This window comes from Dipodomys ordii, unplaced genomic scaffold, assembly GCF_000151885.1.
Source record: "Dipodomys ordii isolate 6190 unplaced genomic scaffold, Dord_2.0 Scaffold36, whole genome shotgun sequence".
NCBI classification, from domain to species: domain Eukaryota; kingdom Metazoa; phylum Chordata; class Mammalia; order Rodentia; family Heteromyidae; genus Dipodomys; species Dipodomys ordii.
In genome coordinates this window covers 7,472,200-7,490,143 of record NW_012267252.1, presented here as the reverse complement: position 1 = coordinate 7,490,143, position 17,944 = coordinate 7,472,200, and the positions used below count along the sequence as shown (strand labels likewise).

The following is a 17,944-nucleotide window of genomic DNA, read 5'->3' as shown; positions in this document are numbered from 1 at the left end:
GGCAAGTGCTCTACCACTTAGGCCACAGCGCCACTTCCAATTTTCTGGTGGTTAATTGGAGATCAGAGTCTCACAGACTTTCCTGCCCAGGCTGGCTTTGAACCTCAATCCTCAGATCTCAGCCTCCTGAGTAGTTAGGATTACAGGCCTGAGCCACCCAGCTCAGGGTTGATTCCTGACAGAGCAGTCCCACTCTATCTTATACCAGTAACTTTGACAAAGGACACATGGGCACTGTAGAAAGAAGAGGCTTAAAGGTGAGAAATCAAGAGAGGGACTATCCTCCTACCCACTGGCAGGCAGCGGAGAGGAAGGAGGGATGTAGAAGCCACATACAGGCAGTCTCTTCTTGGATGCTCCAACTCATGCCTTACCATTAGATGAACCTACTTTACCACCTGCAACTGCTTCTGTTGGCTGACACCAGAAGTTGCAAGCTGGAAGGAATTTCAAGTAATGTTTAGTCACCATCCCACTACCACTAATTCCAGTCATTGTAGTCCCCTCTCCCAGACCCGAGTTCTGTGAGGATGTAACCTGGCAACAGTCCAGACTGGGATTTACTCCAAAACCTCTAAGGAAGGGAACAGTACCTGGCCTCCTCCAGTCCGTTCTGATGTTCACATCATCTGTACAGTGAGGTCTTTCAAATGCTGTGATTTCAACTTGTGACTTCTTTTCCAGGCCTCAGGAGACACAGCTCTCACTTGAAATCCTGGCCTAAAAAAACAAAAACTACTTACAAGAAATACACCCAATGATAGATTGAAAAGCAGGAAGTGGAGCTATGACGAGTATTACATCAGCAATAAGCATAAAAGCTAAAGGACCGGGCTGGGAAGGTGGCTCAGTGGTAGAGTGCTTGCCTTGCTTGCATGAGGCCCTGGGTTCCATTCCTCAGCACCACATACGCAGAAAGAAAAAAAGCCAGAAGTGGCGCTGTGGCTTAAGTGGTAGAGTGCTAGCCTTGAGCTGAAGAGCTGAGGGACAGCACCCAGGCCCAGAGTTCAGGCCCACAACCGGACCCCAAAAAATAAAAAAATAAAGCTAAAGGACCATTAAGGCTCTGAGTTCAAGCCCAAGTATGAGTACATACAGTACATATATATTATATATGAGATACAAGATCATATATTTCCTGCTTCTCCCCCAACTATTGTATTTTTTAACCTGTATGTATTATCTCTGCTCTTAGATCTCCAGTGTAAGTTTTTCATCGTGTGTTTTTTTCTAGCAGGCTGAGTCCTGCTTTCAACCAGAGTAGAAGACAACTCCGTTTCCTCAGCTCTAAAATAAAATACCTTCATTTGTGAGATAGGCCATTTTCTAGCGCAGCGATGGCAGGGAGGATTTACTAGCAAAGCCTGGCTAGAAGGCAAGGCTTTTGCCTGCAAGGGCTGATCTGACCCTCAGCCCCAGGAGAGGCCGAGGGAGATGACTCCCTTCTGCCCAGCCCGGCTCCCAGGGGAACGCTGATTCACACACTCCACTCTGCATTGTTGCCATGGCAGCAGAGCGCCACATCCGGAGGGAACAGGTGGTACTGCAGACTGTCCATCACATAGCACTTCCCCCAGGCCAGACCACCTCACCAAGGAGGCCTGCCTCTGTCCAACTGGCAGAGAGTAACACCTGGTAACTATTTATACGGGGCAAAATATACCCAGAGCCAGCAGATGGCAGGGCCAGGCTGACATGTGCAGAGAAAGGAAGTGTGGTTTGAACTAAGGCAGAGGCAGCAGCAGGCAGTTCTTCAGTGGGCATGGACAGGTCAAAAACAAAAAGCAAACCATCGTACCCTGCTGCTGTCTGGATGCTTGGCACTGGATCACAGGCTGGTCCTGAGTCACTGAGATAAAAGAGCATGGGAAAGTCTCTAAGAGAGGCGACGGCACCTTGCTGGTTCACTGGCCACTCTCGGCTCTTGGTGTCTTCATGCCCACTGAAGGACAGCACCCACCCCGAGCCTAGCAAGACAAGCCCTGAACCACCAGGTCTAAAACCTAGACCAAGATGCTCAAAAGATGAGTGGCTTCTGTGGCACATAGTTCTTGTATCTCCCATTGGCTTGGGGCTTGGTTTGCAACAGTCCACCCAGATGAATTAAAAGGATGCATGACGCCAGTCCAGCAGAGTGACCTTTAACTGTGACTCTGTGTGTGTGTGTGTGTGTGTGTGTGTGTGTGTGTGTGTGTAAAGGCAGGATGCTGGCTGTAGAACATTTTGTGAGATATCCTGAGCCCTGACAGCACCAGTGAAACTCTGACGTAGTTAGTCCAGGATGATAAATGGGTGTTTCATTTCCTGCTTTGGAATTCTTTCCAGTCACAAGACCCTCAGGGTCGCCTGGGCGCCTGGCCAAGGTTTGCAATGCAATGACACTCAGGCCTCCCCAAGTGGGCAGCAGCACTGCTTTGCCAAAAGGAAGGTATCTGGGCTTGGGATGTTTCTACTTTCTTCTCCCTCCTCCAAGCTTTCCTCTTACCAGGGACTGTTTTGGAGGGTGCTGATCTAGAGTGACAAACATCTCTCTTTTTTTTTTCTTCTTTGGGTCCAGTCGTAGGGCCTGAACTCTGGGCCTGGGCGCTGTCCCTCAGCTCTTCAGCTCAAAGCTAGTGCTCTACCACTTGAGCCACACTGCCACTTCTGGCTTTTTTCTTATGTGGTGCTGAGGAATCGAACCCAGGGCCTCAGGCAGCAAGGCAAGCACTCTACCACTGAGCCACCTTCCCAGCCCCGACAAACATCTCTTACAGGCAGACCTCAAACCCCAACACCACTGCCATCAGGAATAATCTGAGGACCAAATCTGGCCATAGGCCAAGGAGGCCCAAGCTCTCAAAATGCTTTTGGACTTTAGCACTGGGCACTTTCTAGAAGCTCTGGGGTATAAGAGTCGGGCAAGGGGCTAACAATCTATTTTCTGTTTCCATTTTTATTTAGAACCTCAAAGAAACAGAGGAGAGGCAGACTGACCCCTCAAATAACTTGATGCAGAATCATGACAAGCTGAAAATTTGGGATGTGTTTGGGGTAGGGAGGGAGAGAGGATTATGAGGCTCATAATAGCCCAAAATCAAAGGCATTAGGGTTGTTTTGGAAATAGAGATTCAAGAAGCCCAGGAAGGTGTTCTTGTCCACGAGTAGAGCACAAACGATGGGGTCCTGCTTCATGGCGGCTATCCAGAGCCGTAGGGACGGGGTGTGATTCACACAGCTGCAAGACAAGACAGAGACGTCAGCATATCATGAAAGAAAGGATATGGAACCAGATACTGACTGCCTTTTAGATCTGCAGGAAACTCAAAATGGGTTTATCCAGGAGAAATACAGTGATCTTAATTACCAAGTGAGCATGACTTTACTGGAGGAAACTTATTTGGGGAACAGCTGTATGTATGTGTAAATTGTAGTCACTGGTATTTCAAGCATTAAATATGTGTTATCTGAGGCTTGGGCCATTAGATAATCTGCCCTTCCTTATTTACTGGCAGAAAGCTAACAGTACTGGTCATTTGCGGATTATACTTCCAGGGATCTGAGACAGATTAAAAACAAGTTGTCTCCAAGCTCTGTGCGTGTGTGTGTGTGTGTGTGTGTGTGTGTGTGTGTGTGTGTGTGTGTGTGTGTGTGAATGGATAAAGCAATATTGAGGTTTGGAGTATTGGAGCTGCAGATCCACAGTTGGATCAGGGACTTCAGGTATAAGGACTGCAGGTGACCGCTGGTGGCAGGTAGGAATCTGGAGCAGATGATGGGGATTCTTAATCTACAATTCAGGGTCTACATCGGGAAGCAGAGTTTTTGTAGTGAGTGTAGATGTCCTAGTAAGTGGTGTCTGATCTTCAGAACCAACTTCCAAACACTGGGGTTGTGCATCCCCTGCCATGGGTACAGTGGGGATTAGAAAGTCCACAGCGAGTCCCCTGAGCACTGCGGTGTCCTGCTGTAAATGTCCCTGCCCCGCCATGAGGGGTGGCTGCCATTGTGAACAGTAAGCATATATTAATTTCAAAATCTTTTTTTTTTCAGTTGTAGGCTTAATCTCAGGGCCTGGGCACTGTCCCTGAGCTCTTTTGCTCCAGGCTAGTACTTTTGCTCCAGGCTAGTACTTTACCACTTGGAGCCACACACAGCCCCACTTCTGGTTTTCTGGTGATTAGTTGGAGATTAAGTGTCTCTGGGACTTTAATGCCTGGGCTGACTTTGAACTCTGATTCTCAGATCTCAGCCTCCGGAGTAGCTGGAATTACAGTTGTGAGCCACCAACATTTAACTTGATGGGTATTTTGAACAAAGAAGCATTAATACATAGCTTAAGGCCTAATTTTCTTTCCCATAAATTCTGGACCATGTACACACTGGGGTTTCATGGCACAGAAGATACTTCAATCATTGTCACTCAAACTAGTCAATAACCACATGGTCAAATGTCTTACTCAGCAATCCCATAGACATCCAGCCGCTCAAACCAGGGCCAGAAGAGGTAATCAATCATGGTTATACGGTCTCCACCAAAGAAGGTAGTATTCTGATAGTCAAGAATCTAGAAAGGTAAAGAGAGCAACAGCAAGTTAAGTTACATATCTGTGAACATATTTATAAGATGCTAAAGACAAATATAAGATTCATTCCAAAACAGAGAGAACGGGCTGGGAAGATGACCTAGTGGTAGAGTCCTTACCTAGCATGCATGAAGCCCTGGGTTCGATTGCTCAGTACCACATAAACAGAAAAACCCAGAAGTGGTGCTGTGGCTCAAGTGGTAGTGCTAGCCTTGAGCAAATGAAGCTCAGGAACAGTGCCCAGGCCCTGAGTGTAAGCCCTACGACTGGCAAAAAAAGCAAAAATGAAACAAAACAGAACAAAGGCATTCTATTCTTCTTCCTATTTTTAAGAAACTGTTTCTTCTCTCCTCCTGATTAGGGTCATACTCCTGATGACATCCTGTCCTTCCTTTCTCCTGTCTCATGAACATGTGACTCATCTGACTGAAGAATTTGAAGGACACTGAGACAGAAGTAGCCTACCCCCTCCTCAGCTTCCTCCATGCACCCTGCATAAGGCTCTCTGTGGATCAGCTCAACCTGGAGTAGATGGTCCTGCCCCAGGCCAGCACTGCCCATGACTTCTGTCTGTGGATGTCCCAGCCTGATCCCAAAGGCCAGCATTAAGAACCCCACTTGCTATAGTTGTGACCCACATTCTCAGTAATAAAGAGGATACTGTATTCTCTGTATATCTAAGGTTTCTGATTTATTGATTGTTTGTAGCCAGTCACGGGGCTTGAACTCTGGGCCTGGGTGCTGTCCCTGAGCTCCTTTTTTTTTGCTCAAGGCTAGCATTCTACCACTTGAGCCAGAGCACCACTTCCAGTTTTTCTGCGATTAATTGGACATAAGAGTCTCACACTTTTTTGCCCAGGCTAGCTTCAAGCCTGGAGGCGCAGATCTCCTGAGTAGCTAGGTTTATAGGCGTAAGACACTGGTGCCCAGCTTGATTATTTTTTTAAACTAGTACAAAGGTAAGGCAAGACAGAGCAGCAAGTACTATTCAAATCCCAGCCTCCTAAATCCCAGCATTATTTTTCTATCACATCTTTTTCTTTCCCTTGAATTCATCAAATATTCCACTTTTGGCAGTCAACCTCATCATACTTTTTACATTAAAATAAAACTTCTCATTCTCAAATGGTACAAATTAACTAAGGTACATAGATGGACTATAATAAAAATAGATATTCTTTCAACAGCCTGAAAGCCAAAGACAGCCAACACAAAGTCCCTGAGAGAAAAAGAGATGATAGAAAAATCATTGTAGAGCCAGATCTTCTCCAAAAGAAAAGTGTGGTGTGAATTACCTAGTCAAGTGAAGCCAACTTCTTGTGTCCACCTCCCCCTCACTGCAGATGTGCATTGCTGGCCCAGGTATTGAGAAGGTAGGCTACTATAATAGGCCAGGGCTCTGGCAGGAGACAGAGGTTTACTGAGTCCACCTGTAATTAGGTTGCTGGGTAGAAATGGCACTAGCAAAGGACACACTCCACACATGCTTGTTCTCTTGGGCTAGAATATGATCTTGGCTTTTGTAATCAAGAAGGGGAGCTCTGGAGCCAGCAGACCCCAGCCTTGCTGAACTTCACCTCAGATTCAACATCAAATCCAGGGCAACTTGCTTTTCCTCTCCCTCCTCCTCCACACCTTAGTGTTCTCATCTGCAAGACTGTGGCAACGTGCCCATCTCAGAGGTCCTGACACAAAGAAATAGAATCATGCCCGAGACAGTCTGGTCCTACTCGGTATGTGCTCTTGTGATGAGTGAAAGACTCAAAGATCCCTGAAGGCTGCATCTGTAAAAGCAAGTCCAAGGGATCATCAAACTTATCAGCTTGCCACCCCTCCTTAGAGGAGAAAGCTTGTTTGTTGTCCTAGTCTAAGTCTTCATGTTTCCCACAATGGTCGCCCTCTAGGCACTAATGGCTTATATGTATAATCCTAACTACTTCAGAGGCTGAGATCTGAGGACTATGGTTCAAGGCCAATCCAGGCAAGAAAGTCCAGGAAACCCTTATCTCCAGTTAACCACCAAAAAGCTGAAAGTGGAGCTGTGGCTCAAGTGGTATCACTATGTTCAAAGAAACTAACAGGATCATATTAAAAGAGAAAGATTTAACCCAACACAGTGGCTGTTTTTCAGTCTTATTTTTAAAGGGGGGAAAGAAACAAATAATTCAGTCTTTATGGATCCTCATAGCTCTAAATGTCGGTTATAGTCAGGAACCAATGTAATTATCCAAACTTTTATCACTGACCTTGGAATATATGCCTGAAGCTTGATATTGGCCTTCACCACACAAGGAGAGCCAAGGCTAAACCAATGGGTTCCAGGACATCTTTGTAACTCTTGTGCTTACAAAGCAGGAGTGTTCTGAAAATTCCTGGTCCAAGCAAATCAATTTGGACATTTACTGTAATCCTAGATATAGCAAAGTAAATGTAAGGAAGAAAGGAAGGAAGGGGAAGGAAGGAAGGAAGGGAGGAAGGGAGGGAGGGAGGAAGGGAGGGAGGGAGGGAGGGAGGAGAGAGAAAGAAAGAGAGAGAAAAGAAAGGAAGGAAGAAAGAAAGGCAGGCAGACAGGCAGAAAGGCATTTTATGTTTTGCAATATTAGGAAAATCTATTTTAAAATGTTGTTTTCTAAGTCTCTGAAAAATAATACCTACACATGTGACCTGAACAATGCCAATAAAGGAGGGACTACTTTATGATGAAGAAATGCTGTTTCTTGCCCTGACCTTGAAAAGCCTCTGTTCTTCCTCCAGGCCCTATCTGGCTCCCCCAGAAGGATAAAAGAAGAAAATCAGGACTTAGAGTGGCATAGGTGGGCAGACAGAAGAAGTACCCATGGCTCCCTCTGGTGGTCATGATTGCAAGGCGCAATGGCATAGCTACCTCCATGAGATTCAAGAGAAAGAAAAAGAAATCTAGGAAAAGCAAGATTAGTAATTCTTCAGGAATTTTCAAAGTCTCCATCTAAGGTCTCTGACGCTCAGGTTCAGCCTCAATAATTGAACTTCAAACTTTGTACCTATCACCTGCCTGGTCTTCACCACCAAGGCTTACATGACCACCAAAGAATCCCTGGCCTCCAAACTCTAGCTTCCAAATGGCACCGTTGCACATAATGGAGAAGGGAGACAGTATTTTTTTTCTTCTTGGAAGTAAATCTTTGTAGAATTATTTTGAAGTAGAACCCCCCCTGACCTGCCACCAACCCTACAAAAAAGACACAAAGCCACCTGCCTGTGCAAGCACTACATAATAATACAAGACTTTATTCAGAAACATCAGCAAAGTGTTCATCCCTGAGCAGAAATATTTTTGAGTTCATAAAAGATCAGTGGAGGCCCTCAAGATTTCAAATCTCAGGTCATAGGAAGATGAAAACTCCACTTGCTGAGAAGTCTGGCCAAGTCTAGAAAGTAACTTTTCCCCAAACAGGGCAGGATTTGACTGCAGAGAGATTTCAAAGTATGGTTAGACCAGGGCATCCCAACTTTTTGAAAACACAATGTTCAAATCAAAAAACTTAAGTGAGCAGGTTGCTGGTTAAATAACACTACAGAGCTCAAAAAAGTATTAAATATAGTGTAGAAAATGTGTCTATAAAGAAGCGCTCAACCTGAATGAAACTGTATTTTAAAAGAAAAAATGTCAGAAGTCCATTAGGACACTTATTTTCAAAAGGGAAAAAAGTATCCAAGTTTAAGGCTACAAAATGTAAACTGAGCCTTTTGCTCAGCTATAATATGGCAACTCATGCACTGGAATCTTGGTTTCAGTGGGACCACATGTATACAATGTGCTTTCAGCTCAGATAAAATCCTGATTGTATAAAACCCAGTGAAAGAGTTATTTAAGTTTCAATTTCACTAGAACCTTCTAGAGTCAGTATATTGGTATTCACATAATCAATAATTCAAGTCCATGGGTATGTTTTCTGATGTTGAGTACATATTAGCAAAGAGTTAACACTCTTGTTTACATCTATGGGACAAAGCCACATTGAAACCTGTTGGGACAATGCCTAATATTCAATGCCTAAATGGCATCTGTGATGGCCATCCAAACCTGGGCAGGTTAACAGAGGTGTCCCTGGGCCTCTGTTAACAGAAATGGTGAAATGTGCTATTAATTCCTGTGCAGAATATGACCCATGGTCCACATCTCTGAGTTTAGAGATAGCAGGTTGGCAACCGAAAACCAGTGTTGGTGGAAGATCATATACCACTGAAACCCACAAACTACAAATTAAGACTTTTTTTGCCAGTCCTGGGGCTTAAACCCAAGGCCTGCATGCTGCCCTTCAGCCTCTCTGTGCTCAAGGCTAGTGTTCTACCACCTGAGCCATGGCAGCACTTTCGGCTTTTTCTGAGTAGCTTTTAGAGATAAGAATCTCACAGACTCTCCTGTCCAGGTTGGCTTCAAACCATGATCCTCAGATCCCAGCCTGTGGAGTAGCTAGGGTTATAGGCATAAGCCAAAATGCCTGGCTCAAGACTCTTTATTTTAAAACAAAAGCAAAAACAAACAGGAAAACAGCCAGGTGCCAGTGGCTCACGCCTGGAGTCTGTAATTCTAACTACTCAGGAGGCTGAGATCTGAGGATCACAGTTCAAAGCCAGCCCTGGTAGAAAAGTCCATGAGACTCCTATCTCCAATTAACCACCAGAAAACTGGGAGTGGTGCTGTAGCTTAAGTGATAGAGTGCTTTCCTTGAGCTCAGGGACAGCACCTAGGTCCAGAATTCAAGCCCCACAACTGGCAAAAAAATAAATAAATAAATAATACCCAACACCTTTTTTTTCAAAGAGTTGTGAAATGTATACTACCCACCAATCTACTGATTATCATCCTAATCTTACCAGCTTCCAAGGGAGGGACAATAATCTATACAAAAAAGCAATTTATCACTTTCTGGAACAAAGATAAAGTCCAAGATCTTTTCCAGATAGTTCCAGAGTAAGGAGTAAGTAAGTTCCTATTGCTACCATGTTGGTCAAGAACCAGGTGACCTCCTCTCCACCTCACAAGCTGATTTTATTCAGGGTGTCCCAACTAGGAAACAAATTTCCCAACCTTCTCTGCGGATAGTATGTCTCTACAACTAAATTCTGGTCAGGTTGTGTTCTGTTCTCCTTTCCACAACCTACAGCCTGAAACAAGGAAATCATAGCTTGGTGGCTACAGTTCCAGAATCTATGTTGTCTTTTTTTTCCTTGGGGGGGAGAGGGGGAGTACTAGGCTTTGAATTTAGGGCATAATAGGCAAGCACTCCACCACTTGTGCCATACCCCCCCCAGCCCTATTTTGTCATTTTAAGGATGCTGTGTACCAAAGATGACAGAACCCATAGAGAAAAAGCCTCAGTCTCGGGTAACTTCACAAGAAAGCCATCAAAGAAAGCCCCTGAGCTGCCCACCTCTGCCCTTTTCTACAGGAGAAATTAAGCCCTTAGAAGAGAAATTTACAGCAGTTAGATCCCACAAGGCCCTTCACCAGTAACTCAAGCCTTGTGGACAAAAGCTACAGAAGCCACACAAAGACAATTAGGGAATGTGATAACTGGGAAGAAGCAACATTCATTTCAGGTCCGGTTCCCCCTCTTTGCCAGATCTTCCAAAATCCCCAAACCAGAAAGATTATGCTCTGAGAGCAGGTGTGAGAGTGACCATAAGTTAGAAACCCTGCACGGCTCAGTCCCTTCCACCCAACAAGAGAAGGGGAGCCCCCTTTTTGTACCTCTTCCAGGTTGCAGAATTCCTGTCGCAGGGCCCCCTTCAGCTCGGCACATTCTCTCCCGCACCTCAACGCCACCAGACACTCCTTGGTCAAATGTGGGACCTAATCAAAGACACGGGTGCTTAGTAGAGACTTCTGTGGGGACTCCATGGTCCTGCTCTGCCTAGAGAGGTGAAGAGCTTTATGCCTCCAGCCTAACAAGCCAGCACACACACACAGATGCCCACCTCCCTGGGTGGGTACACGGTTGTCTAGGTGCTGCTACATCTTGCAGCAAACCAGGGGCTCTATCAAGGGTTTGTGGCGCTTCTTCCTTGATTAGCTGCTTCTAGGCTGTACATTCATAGTCAGGGCATTTAACCTCTCTAAGCCTCCATGTACGCATCTGAAAAATGGATATGGTAATAGTGTCCCACGTCAAACGGTAGCCATGGGAGGAAGTGAGTTCTCTTCTGGATAGAATTCAGGGCAGTGCTGGGCACACCCTAAGCACTCGATATGCATCAGCTATTAATAACATCATGCTATTTTCTTTTCTAATGTTTCTCTGTCACTTTTTCCATCACTGCTCCCCTTTTCTCTGTTCTTCATATTCCCTAAAGAGCTGGTTCTCTTGCCCTGCTTCCTGAAGGCAATCTCCCCGCTGTGCGCAATCTCCACACTCCAATATTTTGTATCAAAAGCCTGAAAAGTACTCCCTTTAAAGAAGCTCTGTATTCACAACATTCCCCTTTCAAGTCTCATGGTCATTTCATGGGGTTAACCACGCCTCCTGTCAATGCTAGTTGAAATGGAAAAGCATGGAACAGTTTGTTAGGCCTCCAAGCCTGGCTGGAGTAGTCATATCCTATTCCACTCCTCTGCCAGCTTATTCTGTTGAGACTCTTGGGGCATCAGAATGGGTGGAAATTTAGGAAAAACACACCAAGTAAAATGGAATGCAAGTGAATCCTTATGATTGTACATACCTTACCAAATAGCTCTAATAACATCTTTTGGCGAGCTCGTTCATAAGGGTCATATGGAAACAGCTTTCTTCCCGGGAACGCGTCATCCAGGTATTCACACGCGATGGCTGATTCATAGACCAACTGACAACTGCTGTTCTCCACCACAGGAACTTGGCCAAAAGGGTGTTTTGTGTAGTACCAGTCAGGCTTGTTTCTCAGGTTAATATTGATAATTTCATGTCTGAAGAAGCAAGGAAACGAAGAAATAAAAATGAGAAGGGAACATAAGCAGACGGATACTCATCTTCCGAACAAAAGCAGACAATTGATAAAGTTAAGATTTCTGGCCGGTGCCCGTGGTTCACATCTGTATCTTAGCTACAGAAGGCTGAGATCCAAGGATCATGGTTCAAAGCCTGTCTGGGCAGAAAAGTCCATGAGACACCAACTAATCTCAGAGAAATACAGAAGTGACATGGTGGATCAAGTGGTAGAGCATTACCCTTGAGCACCAAAGCTCAGGCCCAGTGTTCAAGCCCTAGGAACACAAGAAAGAAAGAAAGAAAGAAAGAAAGAAAGAAAGAAAGAAAGAAAGAAAGAAAGAAAGAAAGAAAGAAAGAAAGGAAAGAAAGAAAGAAAGAAAGAAAGAAAGAAAGAAAGAGAGAGAGAGAAAGAAAGAAAGAAAGAAAGGAAGAAAGAAAGAAAGAAAGAAAGAAAGACAGACAGACAGACTTGTAATTATATTGCTTTTTCCCTAAAGTTTAAGTTTTGTGTAGAATATATGGCATCATTGTCTTCATTCCTGCAATAAGAGGTGTTAGATGTTTTCTATGACTTGTTTTCTATTATGCCCATGTCATTCCTTCCATGTCCAATACTTTTTGCTGAGAAGCAGCAGAGCCAAAGTCAGGCCCAGACAGACATGTCACAATGGCATTAGAGCATTAGGACATCCTAAAGGTTGGAAATACAAAGCTAGCCAGGCATGGTAGTACATAAAATCCTAGCACTCTTGAAAGGGAGGCAAGGTGATCTGGAGTTGGAGGCCAGACTGGGATACAAAGAAAGACTGTCTCAAAAACAAGAATAATAACAACAATATAAATACAAATCTAGCATTACCAGTCACTAAAAAATATGATAAATATGTTTTCTTTTCCTTTTTTAATGCTAGGTACTCAAATTTGAAGTCAGGACCTCACTCTTGTTAGGCAAGTACTCTATCACTTGAGCCATATACCCAGCCTTCAGAATAGGGTACATATTAAGGTCTGAGCACAGGGTCTGACATCCAGCTAGGCAGTCTAGTTTGACACTTTAGCCAGATTGCTTTATGTCTCCATAAAGCAAGGGGGAGGCAATAATTGTGCTTATCTCTTGGCATGTTTTTGGTAATCAAATAAGTTAGTGTGTGTAAAGTATTTGGGATTATGCAGTATATTCAAATGTAATAAGTACACCATATTTGCCAATTCTCATTAATAATTACCATTGCTAGAGGTTCAAGTCTATAAAGTTATTAGAGACACACATATACACACTGATTAAAAAGACTAAAGGAAACAGATAGATAGGTTCTTTGCTTAATCTCAGCGATTGTCTTAAAAGCAGTGGACTTTAAGTGACTGTTATCTCCCCTCCCCCTACCCAAGGAAGATATGACAATGTCTTGAGACATTTTTTGGGTCACAGCTGGGGGTAGCATAGAATTCACCCACTTCATACTGGGAAATCTGAAACATTGTGCAGGCAGCCCCTTTCCCACCCAACAAAGAATTATCTGGTCCAAAGAATTATCTGGGCTAAAGAAATAATCTCATCAGTTCCTAAGCTGCTACTTTGTCCCTAAATGGTCAACCAAATAGGGCTATTGTTATTTTTCTCTTTAAAAAATTGGTAACCAACCGCACAGCCAAGTAGATTTGAACAAGGCAGAATTAAAATAGCTTTATTTAAAATATCTCTATTGTGGTGTCTCTTCTCTGACATGAGTCTGACTCTGAAGCAACTGTTAATGATGAACTCTCCAAGACCAGAGTCACAATGACACATTCTCAAATGTACTTCCATCTCAGCTCAGCTGTATTCTGTAGTCCAGATGCCAACAAATCTGTTCTGCTTTCGAAATCTAGACCTGCAGGAGCTAGCCTTCCAGTTCCTTCTGGAAGGAAGGAATTTTGTGCTCACTTCTCAGGTATGTTGGAAACTTCCTGACACCTCTTGACAGCAGTGCATGTTATTGTATTGTAGTGTTTGGAACGATTCGTTCATCTAACAATTTTTTTGAGTAGCTCCTAGGTCATATGCTCTCTCCTAGTCTGTGAACAAAACAGAAAAAGTCCCTGCCTTGGAGAATTCATATTTTTGGCAGGAGTGGGGGTGGAATGGGGGCGGGGATGGGATGTTGAGGGGACAGGTGTAGGAGAAAGACAGGGGACTAATCAGCATCTGTTGGGGGCAGTAGAGCAATGGGAAAAAAAATAGGACAGAGCTGTGTTAAGATGCCCAGGGTGGTGGAAAGGGGTCTCTATTAGAAGAAGCGGTCGGAAGCTTTGGCTGTGACCATCCTAAACAAGATTTTGGGGAAGGGAAAGAGGGAAGCAGTTCACCAATGTCATCATTTAGTTTTCTCCACAATGAAAGCTTCATGGATAGATACAACTCTGAAAAGAGGTCTGCATTTCAGGAGGTGGGGGAAAAATCCTTTGTTATTTATTGAGTTGGCCTTGGAAGAAAGAAAATGAGACCCTTTCCCACAATCTGGAGTGTGGGCTTGCTAGAGCAGCACTTCAACTCCTCACCTGATACCTTTGGCCCTGAGGACCAGGCGAGTCCTGTGGGAGTAGGGACAGAACCTCATGCTGTAAATTCGGATCACACCTTCTGGGACTGGCCCTGGGGGACAGGATCCTGTAAGGGTAGGGATAGAGAGGCTGGGTTAGCCCCATAGAGAGAGGGTCTCATTCACCTCCCAGAGAGTCCAGCAGCATTCTGGCATTCCACTTCCCAAGTCCTAGGCAGGACACTTTTGTACATAGTGTGTACAGGGAAGCCCTCTAACTCATTCCTTGTTTTGCTAATCTACAGGCTGAAGTCAGATAATCAACATCCCTTTCTGATGCTCCCACTCACTCCAGCCCAGGGACCCGGGACTCACCTCTAGCCAACGCCCTCGTTGCATCACTGCAAGACATGGTCTTCAGGTGTCTGCACTGTGCCCAGAGCTCAGATCACCGTCCTAGTGGTTCATTACCAAGTCCTGCTCCAACCACAACCGTGCTCCGGCACCCCTCCTGCCCTAGATTCAAGTTTTGAACACAGGACTCTGGTGGAATAGACAGGACAGAGTTACTTAACTTCCGGAGACGTGGCTCCAGATTCAGAAGCTCAATTAAGGGCAAGCAAAACCCAATAAAACCCTAAAAAGCCCCCCCCGCCCCGCCCAGCCACCCTTGCTTTGGACATGTGGGTAGAGCATTTGATTGAGGCCTCCTCTACTTTGAGACTCCCTGGAAGCAGTAATTCCAGCACTCATCAGGCAGAGGTAGGAAGGAGGATCACACATCCAAAGCCAGCCTGGGCCACCATAGTGAGTTTGGGGCTGGTCTGGGCTACCTATTGCGATTACCTATTAAAACACCAAAAAGAAAAGCAGCAAATAAAAAGTCACGGGAGTATAGGCCTCAAACCCTGGGCATGCATCTCAAGAGAGTTTAATAAAATTCCACCAGGCCAACTTTTTCTCTTTCTCATTCTAAACTTTCCCTTTTATATTATTTAGACAAATGCCCATATCTTTACAGTTTACTTGTTCCCCCTCCCACCCCACAGTAAAATCAAACTTTCTCATGATATAGCAGATAGGAAGAAAAAAACTTGAGTGTTAAGACCTTCTAACCACCCTGAGAGAAGGCCAGTTTAAATTCTGTACCCAAAAAAGTTTTGTTGAGAGTTGCCCTGGTTTTTTGGACTACATCTGAGATTGTTACCTTAGTTCTGAAAAACGAATAGTGAATAGCAACAAGAAATCTGGAGAGAGCAAGCTGTGAGCTCTGTCTAAACTCTCAAGAAAATGTCCTATTTGCTAAGGACGCATTCCCAGCAACCCAGCAACCCAGTAACATAGAGGCCATTCACACAGCTTCTCCATCTGCATGAGGGGGAGAGGAGGGAAGTGGAGGGAGGGGACACACACAGCTGGCCTTTACCTTGACACTAATAAGCAAGGATTTTCAGCAGGTAGCAACCGAATCTCTTTAATTTTCCAGGATTGAGCTGGAGTGAAAATTGCTTCTGAATGCATTTTATGGGATTGACAAAAGTCATAAAAGCAAGGAGAGCATTATGGATCTCACACACGCTAAATTCTTCCCATGGATTACTTCCTTCGCTCCCCACACGACTCAGTCAGGCAGCTAGTACCATTCTTACTGAACAAAATCAGAAACTGCCCCCAAGAAAAATAAAATCATGTGCCCAGAGCGAACAGCTAGTTAGTGCTAACGAATTGGAAAGTTCTAAGACTGACTCATTGTTTTGACTGCTAAAGCTGGTATGTGAGTGGAAAAAAGGTTGTGTGTCCAGAAACAGAAAGAGAACATAAAGTTCTCTATCTCTGTCATCATGTTTGCTCAAAAGTGGTTAGTTGAATTTAAATATCTTTTATTAAAACAATGGAGGCTTGTTATGGGGTTTATGAATGGGCACCTTTTGGCCTTGGTTAATAGTCTTAACGTTTTGTGGGGGTTTTTCTCCCTTCAGTATAAGAATCTTAAAAAAAAATACAACAGTGACTCGATCACATTTTTCACAAAGTCATTTAGTGGTTTCATGTGCGATAAGCTGAGATAACAATATAGAATTTGGAGCCAGGCACCGGTGGCTCACGCCTGTAATCCTAGCTACTCAGGAGGCTGAGATCTGAGAATCGCGGTTCAAAGCCAGCCCAGGCAGGAAAGACTGTGAGACTCCTATCTCCAATAAACCACTAGAAAACCGGAAGTGGCGCTGTAGCTCAAGTGGTAGAGCGCTTGCCTTGAGCTGAAGAGCTGAGGGACAGCACCCAGGCCCAGAGTTCAAGCCCCACGACTGACAAAAAAAAAAACAATATAGAATTTGGGGTTGCTTTATATGAATTGGGGAATAATGGAAACGTCTGGCTAATGGCACAGATACCTAAAAATGCATCGGTGGCAGTTTGTAAAGCCAAATTAGGTGTTGGAAAAGGCAAATCAGTTCTTGACTTGCTATGCTGGCATGTTTCATTTTGAAAGCTAAGGCTATAACTAACTACTACCCTGGAGCTAATACTGAGAAGAACAAACTGGATGGCAAAATAGAAGCAAGGAACCTAACCATGTCATGTTAGAACTCCTGGTAGATAAAGAGGGGGAATCTGGGAAGACAAATGTGTCCTACACATAAGTAAAGCAAATTTAAGTAGCTGTAAAAAAAATCCAGATTCTAAAAAGGAAGGTCTTTAAAGGAAAGCAGAATCTCAAGATGACAATAAAGTATTACTTAACATATATTTATTTGATGCTTTATGTGTAAAATGGTACTGCAAATAATCACTTATTATCCCCGCTTTAAAAGATGATCCAGGCACCAGTGGCTCACACCTGTAATCCTAACTATTCAGGAGGCTGAGATCTGAGGATTGTGGTTTGAAGCCAGCCCAAGCAGAAAGAAAAGTCCCCTTGAGACTCTTATCTCCAATTAACCACTCAAAACCCGGAAGTGGCGCTGTGGCTCAAAGTGGTAGAACGTTAGTTATCCTTGAGCAAAAGAGGCTCAGGGACAGAGCCGCCCTGAGTTCAAGCCAACAGCAGCAACAGCAACAATAAAAAAGATTAAGCATGTTTATCTCACAACCTAGAAGGAAGAAGCAGGAGGATTAGGAACTTTGAAGTCTGACTCCAGGGTCACAGTCATCCACCAGATACAATGGACTGAAGATCAGAAGTTTTCTCCAGATAGAAAAATTCCTGTCTTTTCAAGCCTCTTGGTCTTAACTGCTCAGTTCTACCCTTATAGGGTAAAAATAGCCATGGGTCCAATACAAAAAAATGGATGTCACTGTGTGACAGTAAAACTTTATTTATGGACACTGAATTTGAATTTTGTATATATTTTAATAGCCTGTTAGACAGCTTTAGGTTCACAGCAACATCGAGCAGAATATACAGAGACTTCCCACGTGCCCCTACACCCTCAACGCAGATTGCTATCTTTGTTAACAATCACCAAACATTGTACACATGAATGGACAAAGTTTATCGTTTACATTAGCCTCTACTTCCCAAGAATTCCTGATAATTTTCATGTCACAGTTATGATTTGTATTTTGATGTGTTTTTCCCAACCATTTAAAAAAATAAAAACTGCCAGGCACACTGGTGGTTCCTGCCTGTAGTCCTAACTACTCAGGAGGCTGACATTTGAGGATCCCAGTTCAAAGCCAGTCCTGGCTCAAAAAATCCATAAGACTCTTCTCTCCAATTAAGTAGCAAAAAGCTAGAAGTAAAGGGGTGGCTCAAATGGTAGAGCATCAACTTTGAGGAAAAAAAGAAAAGCTAACCAAGAGAGTGTGAGGCTCTGAGTTCAAGCCCCAGTACCAGCACAAAACAATATATACATTAAGACGTTTTCTATTTGTGAGGACCTGTTTGGACAGTGAGATCTTGTCTCAAAAT

The 17,944-nt window shown here is 44.1% G+C and overlaps 1 protein-coding gene across 1 annotated transcript; it reads right to left on the bottom strand.

The window, feature by feature from the left end:
* Positions 1 to 2,997: 2,997 nt before the first annotated feature.
* On the bottom strand, positions 2,998 to 14,497 carry Gsto2 (glutathione S-transferase omega 2). Its single transcript, XM_013017684.1, has 6 exons — positions 14,407 to 14,497; positions 14,051 to 14,159; positions 11,268 to 11,490; positions 10,300 to 10,401; positions 4,440 to 4,546; positions 2,998 to 3,217 (listed from the first exon to the last, which is right to left on the bottom strand). The coding sequence occupies exons 1-6, from the start codon at positions 14,441 to 14,443 to the stop codon at positions 3,061 to 3,063; spliced, it is 735 nt and encodes a 244-aa protein (XP_012873138.1). The 5' UTR covers positions 14,444 to 14,497; the 3' UTR covers positions 2,998 to 3,060.
* Between the last annotated feature and the right edge of the window lie 3,447 nt (positions 14,498 to 17,944).

Excerpts from the sequence above, each read along its gene's own strand:
- Gsto2 (XM_013017684.1), bottom strand. The coding sequence starts at position 14,443 with ATGTCTTGCAGTGATGCAACGAGGGCGTTGGCTAGAG. Across the intron at positions 10,402-11,267 it reads TATTAGAGCTATTTGGTAAG|GTCCCACATTTGACCAAGGA; the intron begins GTATGTACAATC and ends GTCTTTGATTAG. Across the intron at positions 3,218-4,439 it reads GATGTCTATGGGATTGCTGA|CTGTGTGAATCACACCCCGT; the intron begins GTAAGACATTTG and ends CTTGTCTTGCAG.